This window comes from Pogona vitticeps, chromosome 13 (assembly GCF_051106095.1).
Source record: "Pogona vitticeps strain Pit_001003342236 chromosome 13, PviZW2.1, whole genome shotgun sequence".
Classification (NCBI taxonomy): Eukaryota; Metazoa; Chordata; class Lepidosauria; order Squamata; family Agamidae; genus Pogona; species Pogona vitticeps.
This window is the reverse complement of record NC_135795.1, coordinates 8463495-8487409: the sequence shown is the minus strand read 5'-3', so window position 1 is coordinate 8487409 and position 23915 is coordinate 8463495. Positions and strand designations below refer to the sequence as shown.

General features: G+C 40.8%; 1 protein-coding gene across 1 annotated transcript in view; it reads left to right on the top strand.

Moving 5' to 3' along the window:
• The window catches only part of PDXDC1 (pyridoxal dependent decarboxylase domain containing 1), a 45750-nt gene that overhangs the window by 5794 nt on the left and 16041 nt on the right, over positions 1 to 23915 (top strand). Inside the window, exons 2-13 of the mRNA XM_072982414.2 lie at positions 6643 to 6716; positions 8668 to 8733; positions 10299 to 10382; positions 11587 to 11733; positions 13003 to 13192; positions 14789 to 14857; positions 14942 to 15020; positions 16536 to 16620; positions 19073 to 19121; positions 19654 to 19755; positions 21023 to 21148; positions 23434 to 23484. Coding sequence (XP_072838515.2) covers positions 6643 to 6716; positions 8668 to 8733; positions 10299 to 10382; positions 11587 to 11733; positions 13003 to 13192; positions 14789 to 14857; positions 14942 to 15020; positions 16536 to 16620; positions 19073 to 19121; positions 19654 to 19755; positions 21023 to 21148; positions 23434 to 23484 — 1122 coding nt within the window. The remainder of the gene's footprint in view (positions 1 to 6642; positions 6717 to 8667; positions 8734 to 10298; positions 10383 to 11586; positions 11734 to 13002; positions 13193 to 14788; positions 14858 to 14941; positions 15021 to 16535; positions 16621 to 19072; positions 19122 to 19653; positions 19756 to 21022; positions 21149 to 23433; positions 23485 to 23915) is intronic.

Sequence of the window (23915 nt, the reverse complement as noted above, 5' to 3'; positions counted from 1 at the left end):
TAACTGTGCAGATACATTCCTGGCTACCACTGTTTCCTGTTAGGAAAATACAAACAGAGAGAAACAAATTATAGATGGCAAATAATTGAAATTTTAAGATACTATTTGCAACTTTCCAAATGAAAATGTCAAGGAATTCCTGCTTTATAAGTCTAGTTCATTGCATTTTGCAGCATAATGTGATTCTGAGTTACCAAAATGACCAATCTGTTTGGATGAGGATTAATGGTAGTGAATTTTTAAAACTGATATATGCATATTAATCTCAAAGAATGTTTATCTCATCAGGTTTCAGTGTGACCCATGTTTTACCTGCGGAGCTAAATATTGCCTGAGAATTTTTGTGGGCTGTACATTTTATTAACAATTATATTTTATGAGTAAAACAGTGGCATATATGAATTTGTAATGCAAAATAGTTAAGCATTAATTTCAACATCAGATTTGTGCTTCTAAATATCAAGGAAAATTTGCCAGCTTTTGTCAACATTTATGTCATCTCTTAGGATAATTGTGTAAAAATGTTAAGATGTTTCACTATACCTTGGCATTTTACTTCTTACTGGTAAATGTTTTGATGCAATTGGGACTGGAATCTAGTTGAAAACCTACACTGGTATTAACTGTACAATATTGGTATAAATTTTGGTGGCTAATTACCAAATGTGAAGAAATCAGAATAAGCTTTTGCTGTGATATGCAACATTGATTTCTTCACTGGCAGTGTTTTGCCCCTGAAATTTACATTGCTGTGTGTAATTAACAGAATCCTGATCTGTATTTTATAATAATAAATAGCTTTGATATTAAAAGTATGCATGTATTTTTTTTTAAAAAAATCAAAGCAATATTACATTATAATATAAAGTTAATAGTATATCATGGTTTGCCTTACTCAGGTTTTTTGCTATTTTTTTCCTTGAAAATATTTCAAAAGTAAGGCGAAATTATGCACACGTTGATTATTGCTTAAATGAACTTCCTTTTTACTTTGTGTAAAAAGCTTGTTTTCAAACTTGGTTTTGTTAAATTTGACTTATGGTTCAGCTGACTGCTTCAGTCTCTTTCTCTAACTTTTAAATCCATGCATTTATTAATGAGTGGGAGAAATAACTGAGTTGGAAGGGGCCTATAAGGTCATTGAGTCCAAACCCCTGCTCAGTGCAAAAATACAAATCAAAACAGATCATGGTTATCCAGTTTTCTCCTGAATGCCTCTAGTGCTGGAGCACTCACTAACTCCTGTGGTAATTGGTTCCACTGTTGTACTGTTCTAATAGTTAAAACATTTTTTCCTGATATTCAGTCTAAATCTGGCTTCTTGTAGCTTGAGCCCATTATTACGTGTACTGCAGTCTGGGATGATCAAGAACAGATCCTCCCGCTCCTCTGTAGATTACCTTTCAGGTACAGTGGTGCCCCACTAGGCGCTTACCCCGCATGACGTCGAAATCGCTTAATGATGACATTTTCCACAGAATCATAGTCAGAGAATGCCTATCAGTGGTTCCTATTCAAAAAAGGTTTGTGGGGCTGAGCTTTGTGGGAACCAAAAATCTCAGTCCTAGGTCCACCGCTCTTCAACAATTTTATTGATGACTTTGATGAGGAGGTACAGGGAATGCTTATCAAATTTGTGGATGACACAAAATTGCATGGAGTATCTGATACTCTGGACGACGGAAAAAATATTCAAAAAGATCTTGATTGGCTTGAACACTGGGCAGAAAACAACAGAATGAAATTTAACGGATAGGTGCAAAGTTCTACTTTTAGGAAAAAGAAACCAAATGCAGTTACAAGATGGGGCCGCGGGGATACTTGGATCTGTAATTCTACATGTGAGTAGGATCTTGGAGATGTTGGTCACAAGCTCAATATGAGTCAACAGTTTCAGCTGCAAAAAAAGCCGAATGCTATTTTAGGCTGCATTAAAAGACATAGTCTCCAAATCCCATAAGGTACTAGTTCTTTTCGTTTCAGCCCCGTTTAGATCTCATCTAGAGTACTGTGTCCAGTTCTGGACACTGCACTTTAAGAAGGATGCAGACAAACTGGCACAATTTCAGAGGCGAGAAACAAGGAGTACCAGGGGACTGGAAAAGAAGCCTTATGAAGAAAGACTGAAAGAACTGGTCAGGTTTAGCCTAGAGAAACAAAGACTGAGGGGAGATATGATAACACTCTCCAGACACTTGAAAGGTTATCCACAGGAAGGACAGGATCTGTTTTTAGTCATTCCAGCGTGTAGGACACATAATAATTGGTTCAGGTTATAGGAAGCCAGGTTTCGGTTGAACATCATGGAAAACGTTCTAAGTGCTGTTGTTGTTTAGTCGTGTCCGACTCTTCTTGACCCCATGGACCAGAGCACGCCAGTGTTAGAGCAGTGCAACAATGCAACCAATAACCTTGTAAGGTGGTGAGTTGTCTGGTATAGTAGTAATCTAAGAGAAGGTTAGACAGTCATCTGTCAGATGTAATTTTATTTGGATTCCTGCATTAAGTAAGAGGTTGGACACGATGGCCTTGTAGGTCCTTTACATTATACACAGAATCCTTTATTCTGTGAATTCTAAATTGGCAACGAATGTGTACCAAGCACATTGGTGTGTTTGGATACTGTTTGTTTATTAAAGATGGCTGTTGGACACATTCTTCAAAAACTATTCAGAAATGTTCTTTTAAAATGTTATTTGAAATTTTAAGCAACATGTGTTGATCTTACGTTCCTGAAATTAGGAACTGTTGTATTAATCTTGTATTGCTGTTTGTTTGCACTGCTTTTAGATGTTTTCTGATCTGAACTGTATTCTGCTGCCATTGGCTGCTTTTAGATACTTGTAATTTTTAGAATTTTTTATTTTACCTTTCTGGTGGCTGACCAATGAGCGGAGGAGAGAAGGGAAACAAAATGCAAGGGAGATAGAGAAAGTTACAGAAAATTGAATGCAAACTTCCAAAGAATGACATGGAGAGACAAGAGGGCCTTCTTAAATGAACAGTGCAAAGAAATAGAGGAAAATAATAGAAAGGGGAAAACCAGAGATCTGTTCAAGAAAATTGGAGATATTGCAGGAAACTTTTGTGCGAAGATGGACATGATAAAGGACAAAAATGGGAGGGACCTAACTGAAGGAGAAGATAACAAGAAGAGGTGGCAAGAATACACAGAGGAATTACACCAGAAAGATCTGGGTGTCCCGGACAACCCAGAGAGTGTGGTTGCTGACCTTGAACCAGACATCCTGGAGAGTGAAATCAAGTGGGCCTGAGAAATCCTGGCTAACAACAAGGCCAGTGGAGGTGATGGCATTCCAACTGAACTATTTAAAATCTTTAAAAGATGACGCTGTTAAGGTGCTACACTCAATATGCCAGCAAGTTTGGAAAATTCAGCAGGGGGCTGGAAAAGATCAGTCTATATCTCAATCCCAAAGAAGGGCAGTGCCAAAGAATGCTCCAACTACCGTACAATTGCACTCATTTCACACGCTAGCAAGGTTATGCTCAAAATCCTCCAAGGTAGGCTTCAGCAGTATGTGGACCGAGAACTCCCAGAAGTACAAGCTGGATTTCAAAGGGGCAGAGGAACTAGAGACCAAATTGCGAACATGTGCTGGATTATAGAGAAAGCCAGAGAGTTCCAGAAAAACATCTACTTTTGCACAGGGCCTGGCGTGCTCTGGTCCATGGGGTCACGAAGAGTCGGACACGACTTAACAACTAACCAACAACAATTCTTTTCTTGCCAACTTTCTTAACTGTCCAGCTTTCACCCCCGTACATGGTGATCTTGATCTCGGTTTCTAGTGACACATCCTTGTACTTTGCGATCTTTCCTAATTCCTTTATTGCTGCTCTTCTGGGTCCTAGTCTTCTTCTGATTTCTTGATTGCAGTCTCCATTTGGAGTGATGATTGATCCAAATTATACAATATCTGTAACAGTTTTATTTCTACACTGTCAACCCTAAAGTTGGGTAGTTCTTCTGTAATCATGATTTTTGGCTTCTTTCACTATAAGTCATTCGTATATCTTAAATTATTCTTCCACAAATTTTCACTCCTCCTTCATCTGAATCTAGTCTTGCTTTTCTGTGTGATATGTTCTGCATACTGATGGAATAAAGGGATAAGATTTACCCTTGTCTGACACCTTTTCCTATAGGAAACCATTCTGTCTCTCCATATTCTGTCCTAATGGTAGCTTCTTTCCACAATACAAGTTATGCATCAGGCCAGTCAATTACTAAGGCACAGAACAACCCATAGTTTTTCATGCTTTACACAGTCAAAGGCTTTGCTGTAGTCAATAAAGCAAAGACTGATCTTTTTCTGAAATTCTCTAATGCTCTCCTGTAGTCAGTGGTGTTTTAGATAGCCACTGAATAATTTATTATAATGGGAAACTGCCGTAAGTAGCTTTACATTTTTTATGGGTCGTGTGTTTTGTCAATGGTACTAGAAAAGGCTTTCATGGATAGTAGCATTAACGTATGTGATTGGGAGTACAGTCTCTTGTAAAGTTAATGTTACTTCATTCTGTAAGGCTTATTTCTAGATAATGTAGGATGTACAAAAGGAACCATTTGCAATTATCCATTTATGGAATGTGTACATGTGGTTTGCCATAGTGGTAAATGAGTTATTGCACTAGGTGGACCTTTGGTCTGACCCAGTAGGGCTGCTCTTATGCTGTCAGGTGTCGGCAGCATAATCCATTCCAGATGTTTGGGATTAAAGCTACAACTTCCTTGAACATTGGGCATTCTGGCTGGTGCTGATTGGAGTTGTATTAAGAACATCTGGAGGGCACCTAGCCCTGGCCTTAGTTCAGTTGGCTCCATTCCAGTTTAGTCATCTGTTCCAGCTATTGGACATCTATTGAAGCAATTTCATTTATTTCATTAGAAGGGGATGGTTTGCCTAACTCCTTGGTTTCTCCATTGCTTTGGAAGCCCTACAAGTACAGGAATTCCAGAACTTAAGCAAACTTACTCTGCTGCTATCTTGGAACTGAATATGAAATAAAGTCATCCTCTGGTTGTCACTATGGGCTTTGATCGTCAGGTGGGAAGAGTGCTCTTACCCCCTCTTTCTTGTGCATGCACACACACTGGCTCTCATTCTCTTTCAAGCTGGGGAGTTTAACTTTGGCTCCTTTGGGAACTGCGCCTTGTACTTAGCCTGACTTGATGACGGGTGCATATAGACCATTGAGAAATGCTACACATCTTTTATCTTATCATTCTGTTATTTTTCATGCTGGATCAAAAGTAGGAAGAAATTCACATCAGTTCTCATCTTTGAAGTCGAAGAAGGAAGCCAACATGCTTTTTGCTCCTGCTGGTGTCTAGCTTCCCAACTGGCTTATTATCTGACTCATATGTTCCCATTACCGGCTCAGCTGTATTTGTGCAAAGGATGTTATTATGGTTTCACCAACTATATACCCATCTGGTAATCAGAGATATACACACTAATTAGGTGAACGTATTGTTTCCATGGATTCAGTTACTCCTCTGTATGACCATATTCAGTTTATGTCCGCTGTCTTTACAGTGCCAGTGCAGAGCATGTAGAGCACATTTTCCTTTTTGGAACTTATCTTAGTCAAAGGATCAGGCCACATAAAAAGAACAAAAGTGTGTCGGTGCTTAGGCATTTAACACGAAGCTGCACATTTCCTGAATAGGCTTCTTGTCTGTTACTCAAGCAGGTAGGCCACTTACAAGAACAGATGTTTATTCATTGTTGTTAATTATTAATAATATTGAGTCCCATAATAATCTGTTTGTGGGCTCAGAAGCTAAAGAACCAGTGATCCTGAATGGAGAAAGAGTGCCGCCATGTCGCCAGAGACCCCGGACTCTTGAGCCCAAAATAGTAGCTCCTGCACAGGACCACGAGGACACCCGTTTCTTAAGTGTTCTACTAGTTCACTTGGCATGCTTTCTTGGAGGGATTGAAGAGACTTGTTAGGAAGGTGTGGCAGGGTGAGTCATCTTCAGGATCGGGGCATAAAAGTCTGGGCTTGATCTTCACCCATGAAAATGTTCCCCCAGAACTCTCCTAGGTGCTGCAATGTCTGAGCTCAGCGCATAGTTGTGTTCAGATGGCTCCACGCGCAACCTGTTGCATCTCCAAATAGAGTCGGGAGAAGACCCTTGCCAAAGACCTGGAAATCTACTGTCATTCAGAGCAGAAACTAAATAATGGGCCTGAATCACTCTCTACTTGTAGAGGAACCTCATTTTTCATTTTGGTCACAGAATACCTCTACAAGAACAGGGAATCTTTTGAAGTTATGTAATTGTGAGCTGTTTCAGTCCTAGATAGTATAGTTCCATTGTCTGTGTGGCAGATAATTCTGGGAAGGAGGAACGTGCCAGGCCAGTGTGACTGGCCTTGTTGAGATGTAACAGATAATTAGCCATTCCGAATATGCAACAGTGAGGCTTGGGCTTGTGTTGTATTCCTGATTTGCAGGGGAGAGGAGGAAAAACCTTCCAGGTCACAATGGAGTTGTTTCTCAGAAACTTCTCAGCTACTGTTATCTGTTCTGCTTGATTTGTACCATTTGGCTGTATAATAAGGTTGGTGGCTATTGAATCTAATGTGGATTTTTTTTAAACAACAGATGGTTGATCCTGCTTTAGCAGAAATGGGAAAAAATCTTAATGAGGCTATGAAGCTGCTTGAAGACAATCAAAGGTACTTGCTAATCACAGTCTTGATGAAAGCCTAGTGGTGGAGTAGAGAGGCTACAGTATTCATATTGATGTTTTTGCTCAGTCTGACAGAACGTATTGCTCGAAATGTGTGTTCTGTTGCTTTAACAACCTTGCAGCACTGCTCCTTCTTAATATGTAGCAGATATTTCACAGTTAGATCTGGGCTTTCAGAGGCGAGAAGTAGAGATGGGATATTCATATTTGTCTCCTGGGTGAGATAAATTCAAATATTGCTACCACAGGTGTCTGGGACCTTTAGACTCTTCCCCCCAGAACCACCCTGGTCCACTCACCAGACTCTGCTGCTGTCATCATCACACAAATTGTGGAAATAGCCCGGCCAATGTTTCTCTGCCTCCATGCGGTGCTGAGCACTCAGCAGCTGAATGGGGAGACTCATCATCCTGCCTCCTCACCAGAGTGCTCAGCAGCCCATGGAGGTGGGGAAGTGCCATCTGCACTACTTCCGTGATCAGTGCAATGTTACCAACGATAGCTGTGCACACCACGCAAAGCCTAGTGAGTGGACCTGCATGGTTCTGGAGGGAGGAAATTGACCTCCGTGGCACCCGCAGTGCTGCACTTCGTATTCATATCCCCAGGAATACGAATGCAAAGCTCCCATATCTAGTGAGGAGCCCAAAGAGCAGCAGTCCTGCTCTCTGGCTCTAGATTTGGTAGGGTTGCTTAAGTCAGAAAATGCATTTCTGATATGTAGCCTAGAAGGAGATTTCAGGAGAGGAAGAGGAACAGAAATGGTTCATGGAAAATAAATGTCGGATCCTCCCGGTTATCTGCTTAATGTCTCCATGCCAAGTTCCTGGTATAGGCAGAAGTACAACGTAAGACATTTCCTTCTCCTGTCTGTCTTTGTGGAAATGAGTCCAAATTAAATGGGCACCAGATATACTAGAGTTTCCAGTAGTCTTGGGAAAGTTACCCTGTTTCCCCAAAAATAAGACCTAACCTGAAAATAAGCCCTAGTATGATTTTTCAGGGTGCTCGTAATGCAAGCCCTACCCCAAAAAGCAGCCCCCGTTAAGTGAATCCCTGCCCTCCACCCTTGTGCAGCAACCGGAAGAAGAGGACAGGACTGCCTTTGAATAAATGTGGATTGTTGTACATGAAAAACAGCATCCCCAGAAAATAAGCCCTAATGCATTTTTGGAAGCAAAAATTAATATAAATTATTTTCGGGGAAACACGGTACTTTTTTTGAATGCACTTGCCAAAATCCCTCTGCTAGCTTGATCATTGATTTGGGGGGATTTTAGGACCTGTCATTCAAAAATGTGCCATTTCCAAGCTGTGTTACCAGGCTAGAGAAATACAGATGAAGCCCTGGCAGTGATGGCAAACACACCACTTGCACTAACATACATTTTGAATTAATATTAAGCAGTAGGTGGAGGGCAGCATGTTCAGCACCCACCCTTGTTCTGAATATCTGAATAGATATTCCCACAGCCATAAGCTGATTTCCTTGCACTTGTTCAATTTTTGAGAAAAGGTATTGCATATGGAGAAATCATTGATCCTTGTTGTTGGGCTAACATGGAAATACTCATTCAAACCTTAAATTAAACCTTTGCAGCCACATTTTTAAAAGGACATGTTTAGAGTTAGGATTGTATTTCCTTTTCTTACAGTAAAATGTTTTTATTTTAAATCTTACAGAGTAAGTGACATGCTGAGAAATCTTTACAAAGCATCATTTTAATATTTGCTTTAGTAAGGTATAACTTTATAAGTTTTTTTAAAAAATATGCAATATTAATAATATTAATTAGAGCATGAAATCAGGTCAGAGTTGGAAGCAGTGTTGCTACTCAAATTTAGCTGTTTCCTTTCATAGTCAAATTATTACAAAATTTTGGTGTGGCCCAACCAGAAGTTGAGATAAAATCATCTTGCCTTGGGTGTTCAAACAGGAAAGTGGAGGAAGAAAACGAAAAGAAATATACAAGGAAGGATATTCCTGGACCACTTCAAGGCAGGTAAGTAATGTAATCTGTTTTGAATTTTTTCTCATGTATTGGCTCGGCCTTTTCAGCTTCTGGAAGTCAAAGGTAGGCCTTGGTGTAAACACAGGACTTAATATTTTGATGGTTGCACATGTGCTTTGCTCATTTGCTAGCATTTCTAGATCTCGGGCAAGAGAGCTGTGGAAAAAAATCTACTTTGAGTTGCTGACAGTCAGAGCAGACAGTGTTGTGTTTACACATTTTAATAAATTTTGCATAAGTCACAATGAGATTTGGTCTCAAACCACCAACTGGAACATCTGTAAGACCTTCACCTCTCCATTTAACTAACTATAGTTTCCTGTGTCATCTGGACCTGAACTTGTCACCATTGATTATGATTAGCTTCAGCAACCATCTTCATAACCCTTGACTTGCCATCGGCTCATTAGAAATGAATTTAGTTTTAACTTTATTTGTCACATCATGCAAGATTATAAAGTTTGTGAATGATTCATAGGGGAGAGCCTATGATATTATTGAACTGAACATTGATCTGCGTAAAGCAGCTAGATATACAGTGGTGCCTCACTTAATGAGCGCACCATTTAATGACGGATCCGCATAGCGATGCGGATTTTGCTATCGTTTTTGCGATCGCATTGCGATGTTTTAATAGGTAAGACATCGCATTGCGATGATTGGTAAGCGTTTCGCTTACCGATCTTCGCATTGCAATGTTTGGGAAACAGCTGATCGACAGTTCCAAAATGGCCGCCGCGTCAAGAAAATGGCCGCCCGCAGCGTTTTCGCGCTGATTCCTCGCTTACCGAGGTGGCGAAAATGGCGGCCGGATTGAGGATTTCCACTTAGCAGTGAGTTTTGTCCCTATAGGAACGCATTAAACGGAGTTTAATGCGTTTCTATGGGGTTTTTTGCCCCGTATAGCGACGTTTCCAGATAGCGACGATTTATCTGGAACGGATTATCGTTGCTATCTGGAAACGTCGCTGTACGGGGCAAAAAACCCCATAGAAACGCATTAAATGGTGGTGTGGGGCACCACTGTATTTTCTCTCAGAAGTAATGCCTACAACCAAAAATGAGTCAAAAGGGCTAAAATTGGTCATAATTGATATGGTGATAAAAACAGAGAGATTGACTGCCTGTCTCCATAACATCAGTAGAACATGCCGACTCTTGTTCATATGCTTTCATAGAATCATAGAAAAGTGATGTTGGAAGGCCATCAAGTCCAACCCCCTGCTCAATGCAGGAATACAATCAAAGCAGATTTGCCAGGTGATTATCTTAGTTTTGGTTCTGTTATTGCATAGTACACATCAAGTGAGATTCTGTGTGTGCATTTGTGTTCACAGTGATTTGTAGATGGAGGAAATAAAGCAATCTGGATTCTTCAGCTCTCTAGGATGTCTTTCTTGTCTTGTCAAACTGATAAGGCACCTCACTATTTCTGAGTTCAAGGTTAATAGTGTCCGTGTTATGTTTCAGTTCTCATTGTTTAAAGCCATTTACCAATAACCAGAAATGACAGTAAACTCATGTAGCCATGTTGTTACTTCCCTTTTTCTCTCTAGTGGACAAGATATGGTGAGCATTCTCCAATTAGTCCAAAATCTTATGCATGGAGATGAAGAGGAAGAATCACTTCAGTCTTACCGGTAATACATTAATTTAATAAGGGGCAACAGTTTGTATTTATTTTTATTTATTAGATTTATATACCGCCCATTTAGAATGTGTCTACTCTGGGCGGTTTACATATAATATAAAAATAAACTAAGATAAAATCCAGATTAATCCAGGATGGGAAAGGAAAAAGAAAGGGGGGGGGGAAGAAGAGGTAGGAGAAGGAGAAAAAAGAAAAAGAAGAAAAGGGAAGATAGGATAGGTAATGGTTGTAGGGAAGGCCTGACTGTATAGCCATGCCTTCAAGCTAGTCTAGAAGGCCCTCAGCAAGGGAGCCAGGCGGATCTCAACAGGTACGTTGTTCCAAAGACAAGGGGCCACTGCCAAGAAGGCCCGATTTCTGTTTTTTCCCATCGGGCCTCTCTTAACATTAGGCCCCTCAGCTGCCCAGACTGACTAGAGCAGGTGACACAGGTAGAACTGGGCGGAAGAAGGTGCTCTGCCAGGTATCGTGGTTCTAAACCGTTAAGGACTTTATATGTAATAGTTAACACCTTGAAATCAATGCAGAAGTGGATAGGTAGCCAGTGTAAGGTGGCCAAAGTGGGGGAAATATGGTGAAATCTTTTCACCCCTGTTAATAGCCTGGAGTGAGGTGGGGTAAAAATATTTCAAATAAAATGAAAATAAACCTGCTCTATTCCAAGGACAAGATTCAGCAGTGGCAGCAGAAAGGGGCGAGCGCTCCATCAGCCCCACTTGCTACGATTGTCACTTCGCGTCCCCTTCCATCCTGCAGTACAGCTGCAACTGCTAGCTGTGCTTTGGGGCATTCATGGTCGGCCTTGGAACATATCACCCACAGATATGGGGGGGACTCTTGTATGCAGTGGACTCAGTAGCATATTCATACCATCGGATAGACGCCTAAATATCTTTAAATGCTTGGAAAATCTGAGAGGTCTCTTTTCAGAAGGAGCAAAAATCAAATGCCTCAATGATTTATCCAATCCTAGTTTTTTTGCCCCAAATATTATTACTACTATGTTTGCAAACACAGTGAAAAAAGGAGAGGGGATGTTTTAGAAAAAAAAAACAAATGGAAAAGAAAGAAAAAAAGAACCAAAAGCATTTCAGAATATTCATAAATGAATGAGACTCCAGCCACCATAAGTTAAGCATACAGATTAATTTAGGCAGTGATGATAATCCTTCTAACATGTTTGTGTCTTGCAGACTTCAGAATGTTGGCGAACAAGGACATATGGCGCTGTTAGGACATAGCCTGGCTGCTTACATTTCAGTGCTGGACAGAGAGAGGCTGAGAAAGCTGACAACCAGGATTCTTTCTGATACGACTCTTTGGCTTTGCAGACTTTTCAGGTACCCTGCATTCATTATGGTTTATGATCTTAAGTAATGCGGAAAATAAAATGATTTTTAAAATCAAGAAAAGTTGAAATTTTAAAGATATGAAAAAGCCAGGTTAAATCATCTATAAGCTTTAAAAGAATTGGAAAAACATGACGGAATGTTGGTTCTTAACACAATTTGCTACATGAAAAAAAGTTCAGTGGGAAATAGTTCAGTTCAGTGATGAAATACGTAGTCTTTGTAATTTATAATGCATGAATGGGGCTTTTTAGTAATTTGCTTACATTATTAATTGCCCTTTTTTCTAGTATTTCTTTTCTCTTGAATTTTTACTGAATCTTTTGAAAGTTCTTATGATATAGAATAAATAAAATGTTTTGCATGCACTGGTTAAAAATATTTTTTGTAGTTTTGTAAGGATTTTAAGGAAGATATTGATTGGCATCAGGTTAGGGTTGTACATTATGCCTTAGCTTATGGGACACATGGTGCAGGATGGAATTTGCAAATTGCCTATCTCTGCTCTTAGAAATGGAATATCTGCCAATTATAGGTCATCATAAAAGTGGTAGTTTATGGAATTGAATGGGCTGGTGCCAAAGTACAGTGCCTATGTTTGTCTTAATACATAACTTAGTTCTGGATGGAAAGTGCCAGGAACTCACCCACCCACAAGGAACAAGGGAAACAAAGAAAGAACACACCCACTAGGTTTCAGCCAGTCCAGGTTCTTCTGCAGCCTCAAAATTTCTGCTCCTGATCCCTCCTGGATGTTCTGCTTAGCTGCTGATGACAGCTCTTATGATGCTGCTGGATGATTTTACAGACAAAGGGTGACAGAAGGTGAAATGAAATAGGGAAGCATGGGGGGGGGGGGGAAACCAAAATAAGAGCCTTATTTAGTTTTGTTTTTAATTCATGTTAACACAAAAATCCAATTCCTACCAGTGCCAGTACTAGTTTGTCTCCTTTTGAGTGGAGGGACCTGATGGGAAGGAAACAAACTTATTATACTGAAATGTCCAAATGTTAATTCTAGAACATATGCTTTTACTGTAGTAGTGTTTCTGGTGATAAAGACTGGACAAAGCATAAATTTGTGGGCAAGGCTTCCTTGAAGCTGATTCTGGACAGGTTTGGTGAAAACGTATCAGTTTCATCAGTACTAACTGCAACGTTAATTAATTCCCCCCCCCCCCAGAACATTCAGTACTTAATGTGATAGAAATGAACCTTTTTCTGTCAACTCATTGGATATTAATATTTTATCTTAAACAGGTTTGAAAATGGTTCAGCATATTACCATGAAGATGATCGTGAAGGTCTTTTAAAAGTCTGTAGGCTTGTGATACATTCACGCTATGAAGACTATGCCACTGAAGGTTTTAACATGCTGTATAACAAACAACCAGTGATATACATTAGTTCTGCAGCCAGAACAGGCTTGGGCCAATTTCTCTGTAATCAGGTAAATTTAAATGAATGAACCCTTACCTGTGTGAGTGAGTCTTCTTTTTGTCACCTTAACTTTATCTGCTCAGTGTTTGCCTGGTCATAATGTATACAGTGGTGCCTCGCTTAACGAGCACACCGTTTAATGACGAATCCGCATAGCGATGCGTTTTTTGCGATCGCTAATGCGAGCGCATTGCAATGTTTTAGGTGGCAAAACATTGCATTGCGATGATTAGAAATCAGCTGATCGGCAGTTCCAAAATGGCCACCGGCTGCAGAAAATGGCCCTGCCGAAGCGGCGAAAATGGCCCTTACCGAGGCGGCAAAAATGTCAGCCGGATGGGGAATCTTCGCTTACCAGTGAGTTTTCCCCCCATAGGAACGCATTAAACGGAGCTTAATGCGTTCCTATGGGGTTTTACGTTCCGTATAGCGAAGTTTCCGGATAGCGACGTTAATCCTGGAACGGATTAATGTCGGTATGCGGGGCACCACTGTATTTAGAATTCTTATTGTAATTAAGCATTGATTGCCCATTCCTTTTCTTGTTCCTTTTATTATTGTCCAGCTCATAGGTATAGTTTATTATGTTTGATTGTAGAACATTTTAAGGAAAAGGAATGGATGAAAATCATTTAATCCAGCACTTACATGCACATAAAAAAACCTATACAGTATCCATTTATTTCAGGCTTGCACACGTCTTGGGTCCTTGACTCTTGTTGCCTTCAATTAAGCAGCTAAAATCCCGTGCAGGGCAGAAGCCCGGATCCTGAAGGAGTTACTATGTTTACAGACGTACAAACAAGAATGGCTATGCTGTAGTGACACTTATAAATCATTGGCTCTGAAACCAGTGTGCATCTTCTAGCTTCATTACGTTCCTTCAGACAGATTTTAAACTTCCCGTTTGGTACCGTTAAGATAAATCTGTTTCGAGTTTAAGAGGTTGGTTAAAAGAGGAGGAAGGGACAAAGGCCACTCGCTGAAAATATACATCTCCTATGAAAACGGGGAAAACATTGCTCATGGGCTTAATTTGCAAATTTGTACATTCATCTAAACAGTTCAAGAGTAGTGACTACTTAGGACATATACACTTTTATATGTACAGTGGTGCCTCGCTTAATGGGCGCCCCGTTTAACGATGAAATCGCATAGCGACAAAGATTTTGCGATCGCATAACGATGTTTTAAATGGGCAAAAATCGCTTTGCAATGATCGGTACCCTGTTTCGCTTACCGATCATCACATAGCGATGATTTTAAAACAGCTGATCGGCGGTTCCAAAATGGCCGCCGGGTAAATAAAATGGCCACCCGCTGTTTTCTGGGACGGATTCCTTGCTTACCGGGCAGCGAAAATGGCCGCCGTATGGAGGATTTTTGCTTTAAGGTGAGTTTTAAGCCCATAGGAACGCATTGAAGGGTTTCAATGCATTCCTATGGGCTTTTTAAAATCACATAGCGATGAAATTGCTTTGCAGCTATTTTTGCTGCACGGATATTCGTCGCTATGCGAGGCACCACTGTATTTGTGTTTGTATATCTGTGAATGAGTAAGACAAGAGAGTTTCAAATTATCTCTCTGTGTGTGTCTTTCCTGCAGCTTGGCATACCACTGTCCTGTGTGTGTCGGGTGCCTTGTAACACAATGTTTGGCTCTCAGCATCAGATGGTAAGTGTTGTCCAAAACAATAGCACGTTGCCGTGTCTATTTCTGTGTGTCACTAATTATATTTCTCCTTTTGTTTGTTGACAGGACGTTGCTTTACTGGACAGATTGATTAAGGATGATATTGAGTCTGGAAAACTGCCAATATTATTAGTGGCGAATGCTGGTATGTAACTCTTTCCTCCCCTTTCTGTAACAAAGTCTTCAAACTGCAGTTCATAGACACGGGTTCGCCAGTTGCATTTTGCTGATTCTGACTTAGTATTGAGTTGATAAGTTCAGTCAGACTGTGCCACTTCAGGCAACAAGTAGAGGTCCACACGAAGGAGTGCTTTTCTGTACCAAGGGGCTACCTTGGGTCCCTTTTTGACAGAAATGTAGGATATAAATAAAGTAAGTGAATAATTTTTTTCCCTAAAATCTACTACCCATGAGTGCCAAATATCTATTATAGTTAATTTTATTTGTCTTGTTTATAGGCCACCTTCCTCTCAATGAGTGGGACTCAGTGCTTCCTTTCTTTTAGTCAGAGGGCCAGATTCTATTTCGAAAAGGGCCATGGAGGCTACAGTCTGTCAATCCACGGGTGGGTGGGACCAAATGGGAAAGCATGAGGCCAAAAATCGCAGCACATTTTAGATCAAAGCTCTTGCTGCCATCAACTAAACCTTTAGAAAGGCGTGTCCACATTCTGGAATGGTGGGAGGGGGACCAACCCACTATGGAAGTGGGGAATTCACCCAATGAGAATGGGCGCAATGGCCATTTGGGGAACTGTAGGAGGAACCGATCCAGTACCAGTCCCTGAGGTTCCTCACCTTTGTTTAAAGGAAAACTGGGCTTGTGTCTGTACAAGTGAGTAGAGCAGGAACAAGGAGAGAATATGGAACTGACCGTGTGGTACACATTTGTTGAAGCCGTGACGTTGGGACTTGAATGAACCACCTCATGAAATGGGGGAGAGAAACTGTACTTGTGTATTTCCATTGCATGGAGGGGGAGCTCCATTCTCTTCCTGCACAGCTAGCAACTTAGCAGCCATTCAGGGAGACTCATCCTCCCTCCCCTTGCCTGGAGTGGCTAGCCGAGCAGGAAGAGAGTGGGGTCAATTCCAACTTGCAACTTAGGCATCCTTCAGTCTCAAGAGACTACGGTAACGTGCTCTGAATGGAGGACTTGGAACAGCATCTAGTGTGGCTGAGAAGGCCAATTCAAGAGTGACAATCCCTTCCACACTGGAGACAAATACAATCTGTCCCCTGTCCAGCTCCTTGGTTTTGCTGGTTTCAGGACTGCCTCTTTGCCTCGGCCTGCTGAATAAGTGTCTCTTCAAATTGGGAGAGGCTGTGATGCAACGTCTGCCTCCAGATGTCAAGGTTTCACATCTGTTGAGGTCCATCCGTAAGGCCTTCAGATCCCGCTTGCAGATATCCTTGTATCGCAGCAGTGGTCTCCCTCTGGGGCGATTTCCCTGCACAAATTCTCCATACAGGAGAATAATTCCAGCTGCTCTGGGATATTCGTATATGAATACCGCCATCTCTAACCACCAGCTATAACATGTCCACTGCCAAAGCCTAGAATCTAGAACTAAAAAGAGAAGTTTGTGTTTAGTTGTTGTGCAGCCATTCACGTCTGGTATTTTCAGGCTTGGATCAGAGTTGTTTTCTTTGCAATACAGGTACACCAGGAGCAGGTCATACAGACAAACTTGGACGGCTGAAAGAACTCTGTGAGCAACATGGCATGTGGCTACATGTGGAAGGGTACAATGTTATTAGAACCATTTTAACGTATTGTTAGATTGAAAAACTGTAAATGGCAGCACACCATGAAGGCCGAGATAGTGCTACCCCCAGAAATTTAGCAGCTTCCCATTCTAAACTACTATCTTCCTTTTAAAATCTCCTGGATTTTAAGAGTTTTATGGATGTGGAACGTGTAATAGAAACCATTTAAAGGGAAATTAAAAGTCTGGTTATACACAGGGATGTGGGGTGTTTGGAGAGTGCAGAAGCACATGGAAAGAGTCACACGTGCAGAAAAGCTCCTAGTATAGTGCGCTTCCACTCTCTCCTTCTGTACCTAGTTTACAAAGCAGAAAGAAAGTGTAAAGATGAAGATTTTGGATTTCATCATCTTTAATATAGTCTCATTGGGATTTTGTGTATTTCTTGTTAGGTTATCACCCACTGATTTCAGAGGCTCTTACGTAACGATGGCTATATCTGGTGGCAACCCATTAAAATCTTAATACTGGAATGTTAACTAGATTAAAATGTAATTTCTTTTCCATCTAGAGTGCTGAAATAAATTCCAGTTTATACTGCATGTGCATTTGAAAAATATATTTAGAAGAAATGGCTCCCCTAGTCAGAGGATTATAAAATATTTAAAAGGAAGCATAAAAGCAAAATGTTACCATTTGATGAAAAGGAAACACGCACACTCATGGCCCCACAGTATCCAAGTGTATTCAGGGCTGACTAAGAACAACTCTTTCTTAACTGTTGCACCCCAAAATCACTCCTGTATTTGAGGTGCATTGATGTCATTTTTCTGATCTGGACCCATGGAAAAGAATCTCTAGAGAAATTCCACCAGGATGTCAATAACATTCATCCTAACATCAGTTTCACCTTGGAACAATCTACGCAACGGGTACATTTTCTAGACACCCCTGTAAAACCCATAACATGGACATCCTAGCATCACACGATGCTGAAAACCAACCAATTGATACACCTACTTGCATGCTTCCAGCATCCATCCCAACAGAATCCATTGGTTACAATCAAGCCTTCAGATACAATTACATCTATTCCGGCCCGCAAGATAGAGACTCCCATCCCAAAGATCTACAAAATGCATTCCTCAAACTACAATACCTACCCAACATGAATACAAAACAAATTATCTAAGCAAGGTGGATACTCAAAGTAACTTACTGCAGGACAAACCCAGAAGAGAAAATGACCTATTATTAGTTGTCACTTTTAGTCCACAACTAAGACCACTCGCATGCATCATAAGTGACCTTCAACCCATCCTCGACAAGAACACTTCACTTTCCCAGGCCCTTGGTGGCAAACCTACACTTGCTTACAGACAGCCTCCCCCCCCCATCTCAAACAATTACTGACATACAATGGACTGGACAACACTTACACAGAGATGGGAACGAAACCCTGCTGCAAACCTAAATGCCAGCTCTGCCATCACATTTATTCTGCCAACACAATTACTGGATCTAACAACGTTACACACAATATCAAATATACTTTTACCTGCTCTTCTATAAGTGTTATTTATGTCATCTTTGGCCAACAACGGCCATCTGCACTCTGCATAAAACAAACAGGACTCTATGGAAAAGAATGAATGGACACAAAGCAGACATCAGTAATGGGAATGCACAAAAGCTCTTTTCACGTCATTCTAATTTAACAAGACATTCTACATGCAACTTAAAAGTTGCCATTGTGGGGGGGGGAATAAACTACAGGACAAGAACCCAGGGCGACACAGTTGAGATAAAATATATGCACATGCTAGACACCCATCTCAGTGGACTCAATATAAGCTAAGGCCTTTTAGGGCACTACAAAATATGAGCGCTACAATAATTGTACTGTGCTGTACCTCCCAGATATATTTTCCTCCTCAATAGAGTCACCTAAAAAAAGCTTCAAAGGTAAACCAGAGAGTCTTAACTCATTGCCATGTTGCTCTTGTGGTCTTCCGTTGCCTGGGCTAATTTACACATGATGTGTGAATTACCCCAAACAAACTCTTATAAAGAGAAGATCATTAGAAACTGTAAAAGGCTAGTTTCTTCAGTATAATTAACATGCATGTTATTCTACCATTGTTATTCATGACAGTGGTTCTTACATCCTTTACAACACAAGCTTCAATGGAATATATCTGCATTTCAAAGAAGCTGTCACCCAGCTGTTAAATACTCATTAACTGTCTAACCAACCAACCACGATCTCCATATTTTGATGCCATGTATAGATACTTGCCATGTTCACTCTCTCTCTTATTATGTCTGAGGAAGTGGACTTGTCCACAAAAGCTCACGTTAAAATATAACAGTCTTTAAGGTGCCATCATGTTTTTTGTCTTTTTGTTGTTCTTTTATTTTTATTTATTTTGTTTTTATCATGTTAATATTCAATCTCTACTAAAACTATGTTGTGGTGTTTTTTTCAGGGTAAATTTGGCCACACTAGCTTTGGGTTATGTTTCTTCACCTCTACTGGTATGTTTATACATTTCCTCTTACATACCTTTTAGCACACCTGTTTTCCATAACTTTATAAAGGGGAGAGGTCTGCTACTGCAAGTGTTATTTATTCAAGCTAGAGCTGTAAAAGTTGAAAAATAGGAGAATACTCCATGTTCTCAATGCAAATTTGCTGAACATCTTTGTGTTCTCAAATGGCTTTTTGATCTATTTACAAGTAGAGATGCAGGCCACGATCTGCTGATATACTTCCAGTGGATCCTGTTGCTCCTGCCAGGACAGAAGGCTCCCTCTTCTACTTCCCTCTTCACAGTTACTGCACAGCCTACAAAACTTGCTTGGGAAGGCTGGGAGACTCTCTGGAGCAGGTTTTTGGCACCATGGAGATCTGCAATCAAGGAAGCATAGCGATTGCTCCTCACTGCCTTAGAGAGGCACCCACCTCTTTTTTTTTTTTTTTTTTTTTTTTTTTTTTGTAAGCTCAGTTTGTAGGTTGTCTTGTTCAGAATTGTAATGGGATGACAAAACTGTACCTTCTATTCTACAGGCAGCATCTAAATGTGACAGCTTGACGCTGACCCTGGGACCTTGGCTGGGTCTTCCAGCTGTGCCTGCAGTAACTCTGTACAGACATGAAGATCCTTCTTTGGTAGGCTTTCAAAGACAAATTTCCCACTTGTGCCAAAGTTCCCTAAGAAGCCCCAGTGCCCATGCAGAGCTTCTTTATGAGCAGATCTTCCCTGTGGCTTCTGGGGGGTGGGAGTGGAGAAAGGAATGCTGAAGCCCTTGCTTTCAGAGAAGCTCTCAGTGTTCCTTGGTGCTCCTTTCTGCAGGAAAGCCTGGAGAATATATAAAACGTATTGCACCAGGTCAGAGCCTTATTGTGACATCCGACTCAGTTCCTGACTGAGCTTTTTTCAGAGTTTTTTTTCCCATCACCTGCTGCCTAATTTTTTTAATATGGTCATGACTGAGGTTGCACCTCAGTTCATTAGCATTTAAAACATTAGCTTGAGCACTAGGCAAGTTTAATTTCTGTGAATGTTTGCTCCACACTTCATTTATCGTGTCGATTGACAGCAAAAAGTTGCCCTTCTTTCACTGGTGCCCTCCCAAGAAATGAGAGAAATGGTCTGAAGTTTTTTTTTTCTTAGCTTCTTTCTCTGATTTGTTGGGAGGTAACAAAGTAGGGTAGGAAAAGTGCCTTCTGCCAGACAAGACAATAAAGGAACGAGCAAGCAGGAACACTTGAATGATGTATACCTGCTTGCTTTTTCTTCATGACAGACCAACGTTCCCATAGATTCCTGGGTTTTTTTGTGCCATGAAAATGTTCTCACTGAGAGTCAAACAGCACATTAAAGGTAGCTCATCATTAGAAGACAGTGTTCCTCAAGTGATGGAAATATCTCATTATCCTAGCAGGAGCAAGCGATCTATAGTGTTGTTTGGTCCTTTGATGGTCCCACCCAAGCCAAACAGACCTCTTCAGTTCCCGCTTGTTTAAGAACAAAAGAACGAGAAAGAGCCTAGACTATCAGACTAGCTGCAGGCTGCTGCAGATGCATAGTGGGCAGAAATCTCATTAGGACTTTGGTCTTCTACCATCACTGAATACTAGCATGGACCAGGGAGGCTGGCAAGTCTTTGGGTCTCAGTTCTGAGTCCAAGTCCCTATTAAAAACAACGTATGCCCAACTTGACAGCACCTTGTGCCACTTGCCTCCCCATCCCTGGCGTGGACTGTCTGAGCTTCTGATGAATTGATAGATTTCAGGGCATCCTGATTTTTGGTCTGCCTTTGCTGGTGTTCAACTCCTTTCAGAAGCTTTGAAATGAGGCACAATAATAAACTGAGACAAAATTAATAGCTGTATTGTAAATGTATAATAATGATGAATTGTTACTGCTTATAGTCCTTGGCTGCAGGCTTGACCTCTAGCCAGGCAGTGGAGAAGCTTCGCGCTCTGCCATTGTGGCTCTCCTTGCAATACCTTGGACACGATGGGATCGTCGAAAGAATAAAGCATGCATCTCAGTTGGTAAGGAATTGAGGATTCGTTTGGTCTCAGGGCCACCTCTTGGGTGATTTTATATCTCGTATGTAGTGAGGCTTCTATATCCTCAGTCTTTGGTCAGAGCACACAGGAGAGGAGAGATCTAGGGACCAGAACAGGCACAATACAGGACATCTCTATATTTTTTACCTTCTTTTTTTTTTCTTTTACACAACACAGCATCCATGGGAGGCTCTGATTTTGATCTGAACAGAGAGGCCGGAAAAGGGGAAGTTAACTCTGCCCCCTACACTTTGGCACACATTTCCTTATCCAAATTCTCTTTTCACAATCACTGCAACACACTTTCTTGGGTTGAGGTAGCACAGCTGACTGTATGATTTTTGCTGCCCAGTGTAGCTTTACATTCAGTGAAACTGTAAATCATCCTTATGCTGAATCCATTTAATTTATTTACTAAGCGACATCCAACTTAGAGGTACTGTATTTTTCCATGTATAAGATGATACTTTTTTTCCTAAAAGTTTTAGACAGAAAATTGGGGGTTGTCTTGTACATAAGGGTTACAGTCGAGAGAACCCTGCAGTTGCACAGTGAAACTGCCGATACCTTGTCTCTACAAACAGGCTTCTGCCCAACATACCCTCTGATTTTCAGCCCTGCTAGGTAGGGCTCCAACTCTCATGCAACTTCGCCCCTGCCTCCGTATGTGACTCCCCCCCCGGTGCAGGTTTCCGTCACAACTAGAATCTAAGGGTTTCAACACGATTGCTGGGTAGAGGAGGAAGAAAGCTACACAAAGGGAGGCAGAGATGTGCATGTGCACACACACCCAGCTTAAAAGGAACCTTGTTTCCACCAATCACTAGCCTTTGGTAACTCTGTCAATTGATTCTGAACAAACCGATTAGAATTCTGAAAGCGTCCATGTGTCTATAACTCCATTGAAGGGGGTAGTATTTTGGCATTATTGCATAGATGCAAAATTTAATGTATGAACAATATTTTGAGCACTCACCCATAAAAATGTCCAAAAATAAAAGGTGAATGTCATATTCTATAAAATTCAAGTTAAAAGTCATCAATTACGCAAAGGAATTTGGAAATAAAGCTGCAGAGAGACAGTTTGGCTCTCCTCCCACTGAGTATATGATCAGACAGTGGAGAAAACAGGAAGAACAACTCCTCAAGATGCCAAAAAATAAAGTATTAAGAGGAAAACCAGCTAAACGGCCAAACTTGAGCAGAGGCTCAAGACTTGGATTAAGGAGCAGCGCCAGAGTGGGATATTTGTATCAGCCAAGCTTATTCAATAGAAGGGAAAAAGGTTTGTAAGGGAAGTAGACATTGTTGATTTCACAGGAAAAGTCAAATGGTGCTTCAGCTTCATGAGGAGAGAAGGGTTGGCCATAAGAACACAAAGCAAGTTAGCCCAGAAAATGCCACCAGTTGATTAGGATAAAATCCAGCAGCTTCACTCTGATGTCATAAAACTTCAGAAAAAAATGAGTTTGAACCAAGTTAGGTTGCAAATATGAATGCGGTGCCTATCAATTTTGATGTGCCGTCCAACAGAACTGTCGATATGAAAGGAATCAAAACAGTGACAATCAAAGCAAGTGGTCACGAAAAGACCGCACTATATTGCTGTCCTTTCATGCTGTGCAGTTGGTAAACTGCCTCTTGTGCTCATTTTTAAGAGGAAAACAAATCCCAAAGAGACCATACCGCCTGGCGTTATTGTGAAAGTTCATGAGAAGGGCTGGATGAATGAAGAGATTCTGGCTATTTGGTTTGCAAAGATTTGGTCCAGAAGACCCAGAGGGCTCTTGGAAGAGCCCAGCTCTCTTTGTTTGATTAGTTCTGAGCACATTTAACAGAAAAGACAGAAAGGGTTGCATCAGATTTGTGAACACAGCTAGCAGTTATTGCTGGTGGACTTACAAGCTTACGGAACAGCGGGGCGTGCACAAGCGGCAGGATTCTGTATTACTAGGCTGGCGAGACGTCCGACTCAAGGGAAGATCAGTAATGTTCTGAGCAAAAGTGCTTTGGGCTTTAGGATCTACATATTATTCGCACAGCAATTCTGTAAGCAGATCTACAGATTATTCCCACTATTATTAATTTCGGTTATTAATAGCCATCTAGCAACTGAACCTGCCATGACATGGGACTGTTGTTCCTTTAGCACTTCACATTTTAATCTTGCATGAACTGACACCCCCTGCAAGAATGTAATGCTCATCCTGTTTGCGATTGCTGTCTTGTTTTAAATCTTGCCTATTATATTTTCCTATTTTTTTCAGAGTCAACGGCTGTTGGAAAACTTGAAGAACCAGGATTTTATTAAAACCTCAGTAAGTTTTTTTCCTCTGTTTCAACTGTGATTTTTGCAACTGCTCTTGAACCCTTTACTCTAACATGACTTGTGTAAGAGCCTCAATGTTACATATTTGCAAGTTGACAAGCTGGATATAGAGAAAATAGAAGGACTGTGGGTATGTTCCTGTCTCAGTTAAGGAAGAATGATCATGTGAGCACATATGCCCATTGCAGAATGGTAGGTTATAGACAAAATTCAGAATTAGCACAAATGTACAAGAATCTGTAAATAATCTCAACCAGATATATAACAATATGCTTGATTTATCTGTTGGTTCCTTTTCTGCATAAACAATGCTATAGATTCCAGATCAGAGAATCAATGAATCTCTCTCTCTGTCTGTGATTAATGATAAACACTACTCTGGGTGGTTTACATCCAGAGCTGAAGAAACATAAAATAAAG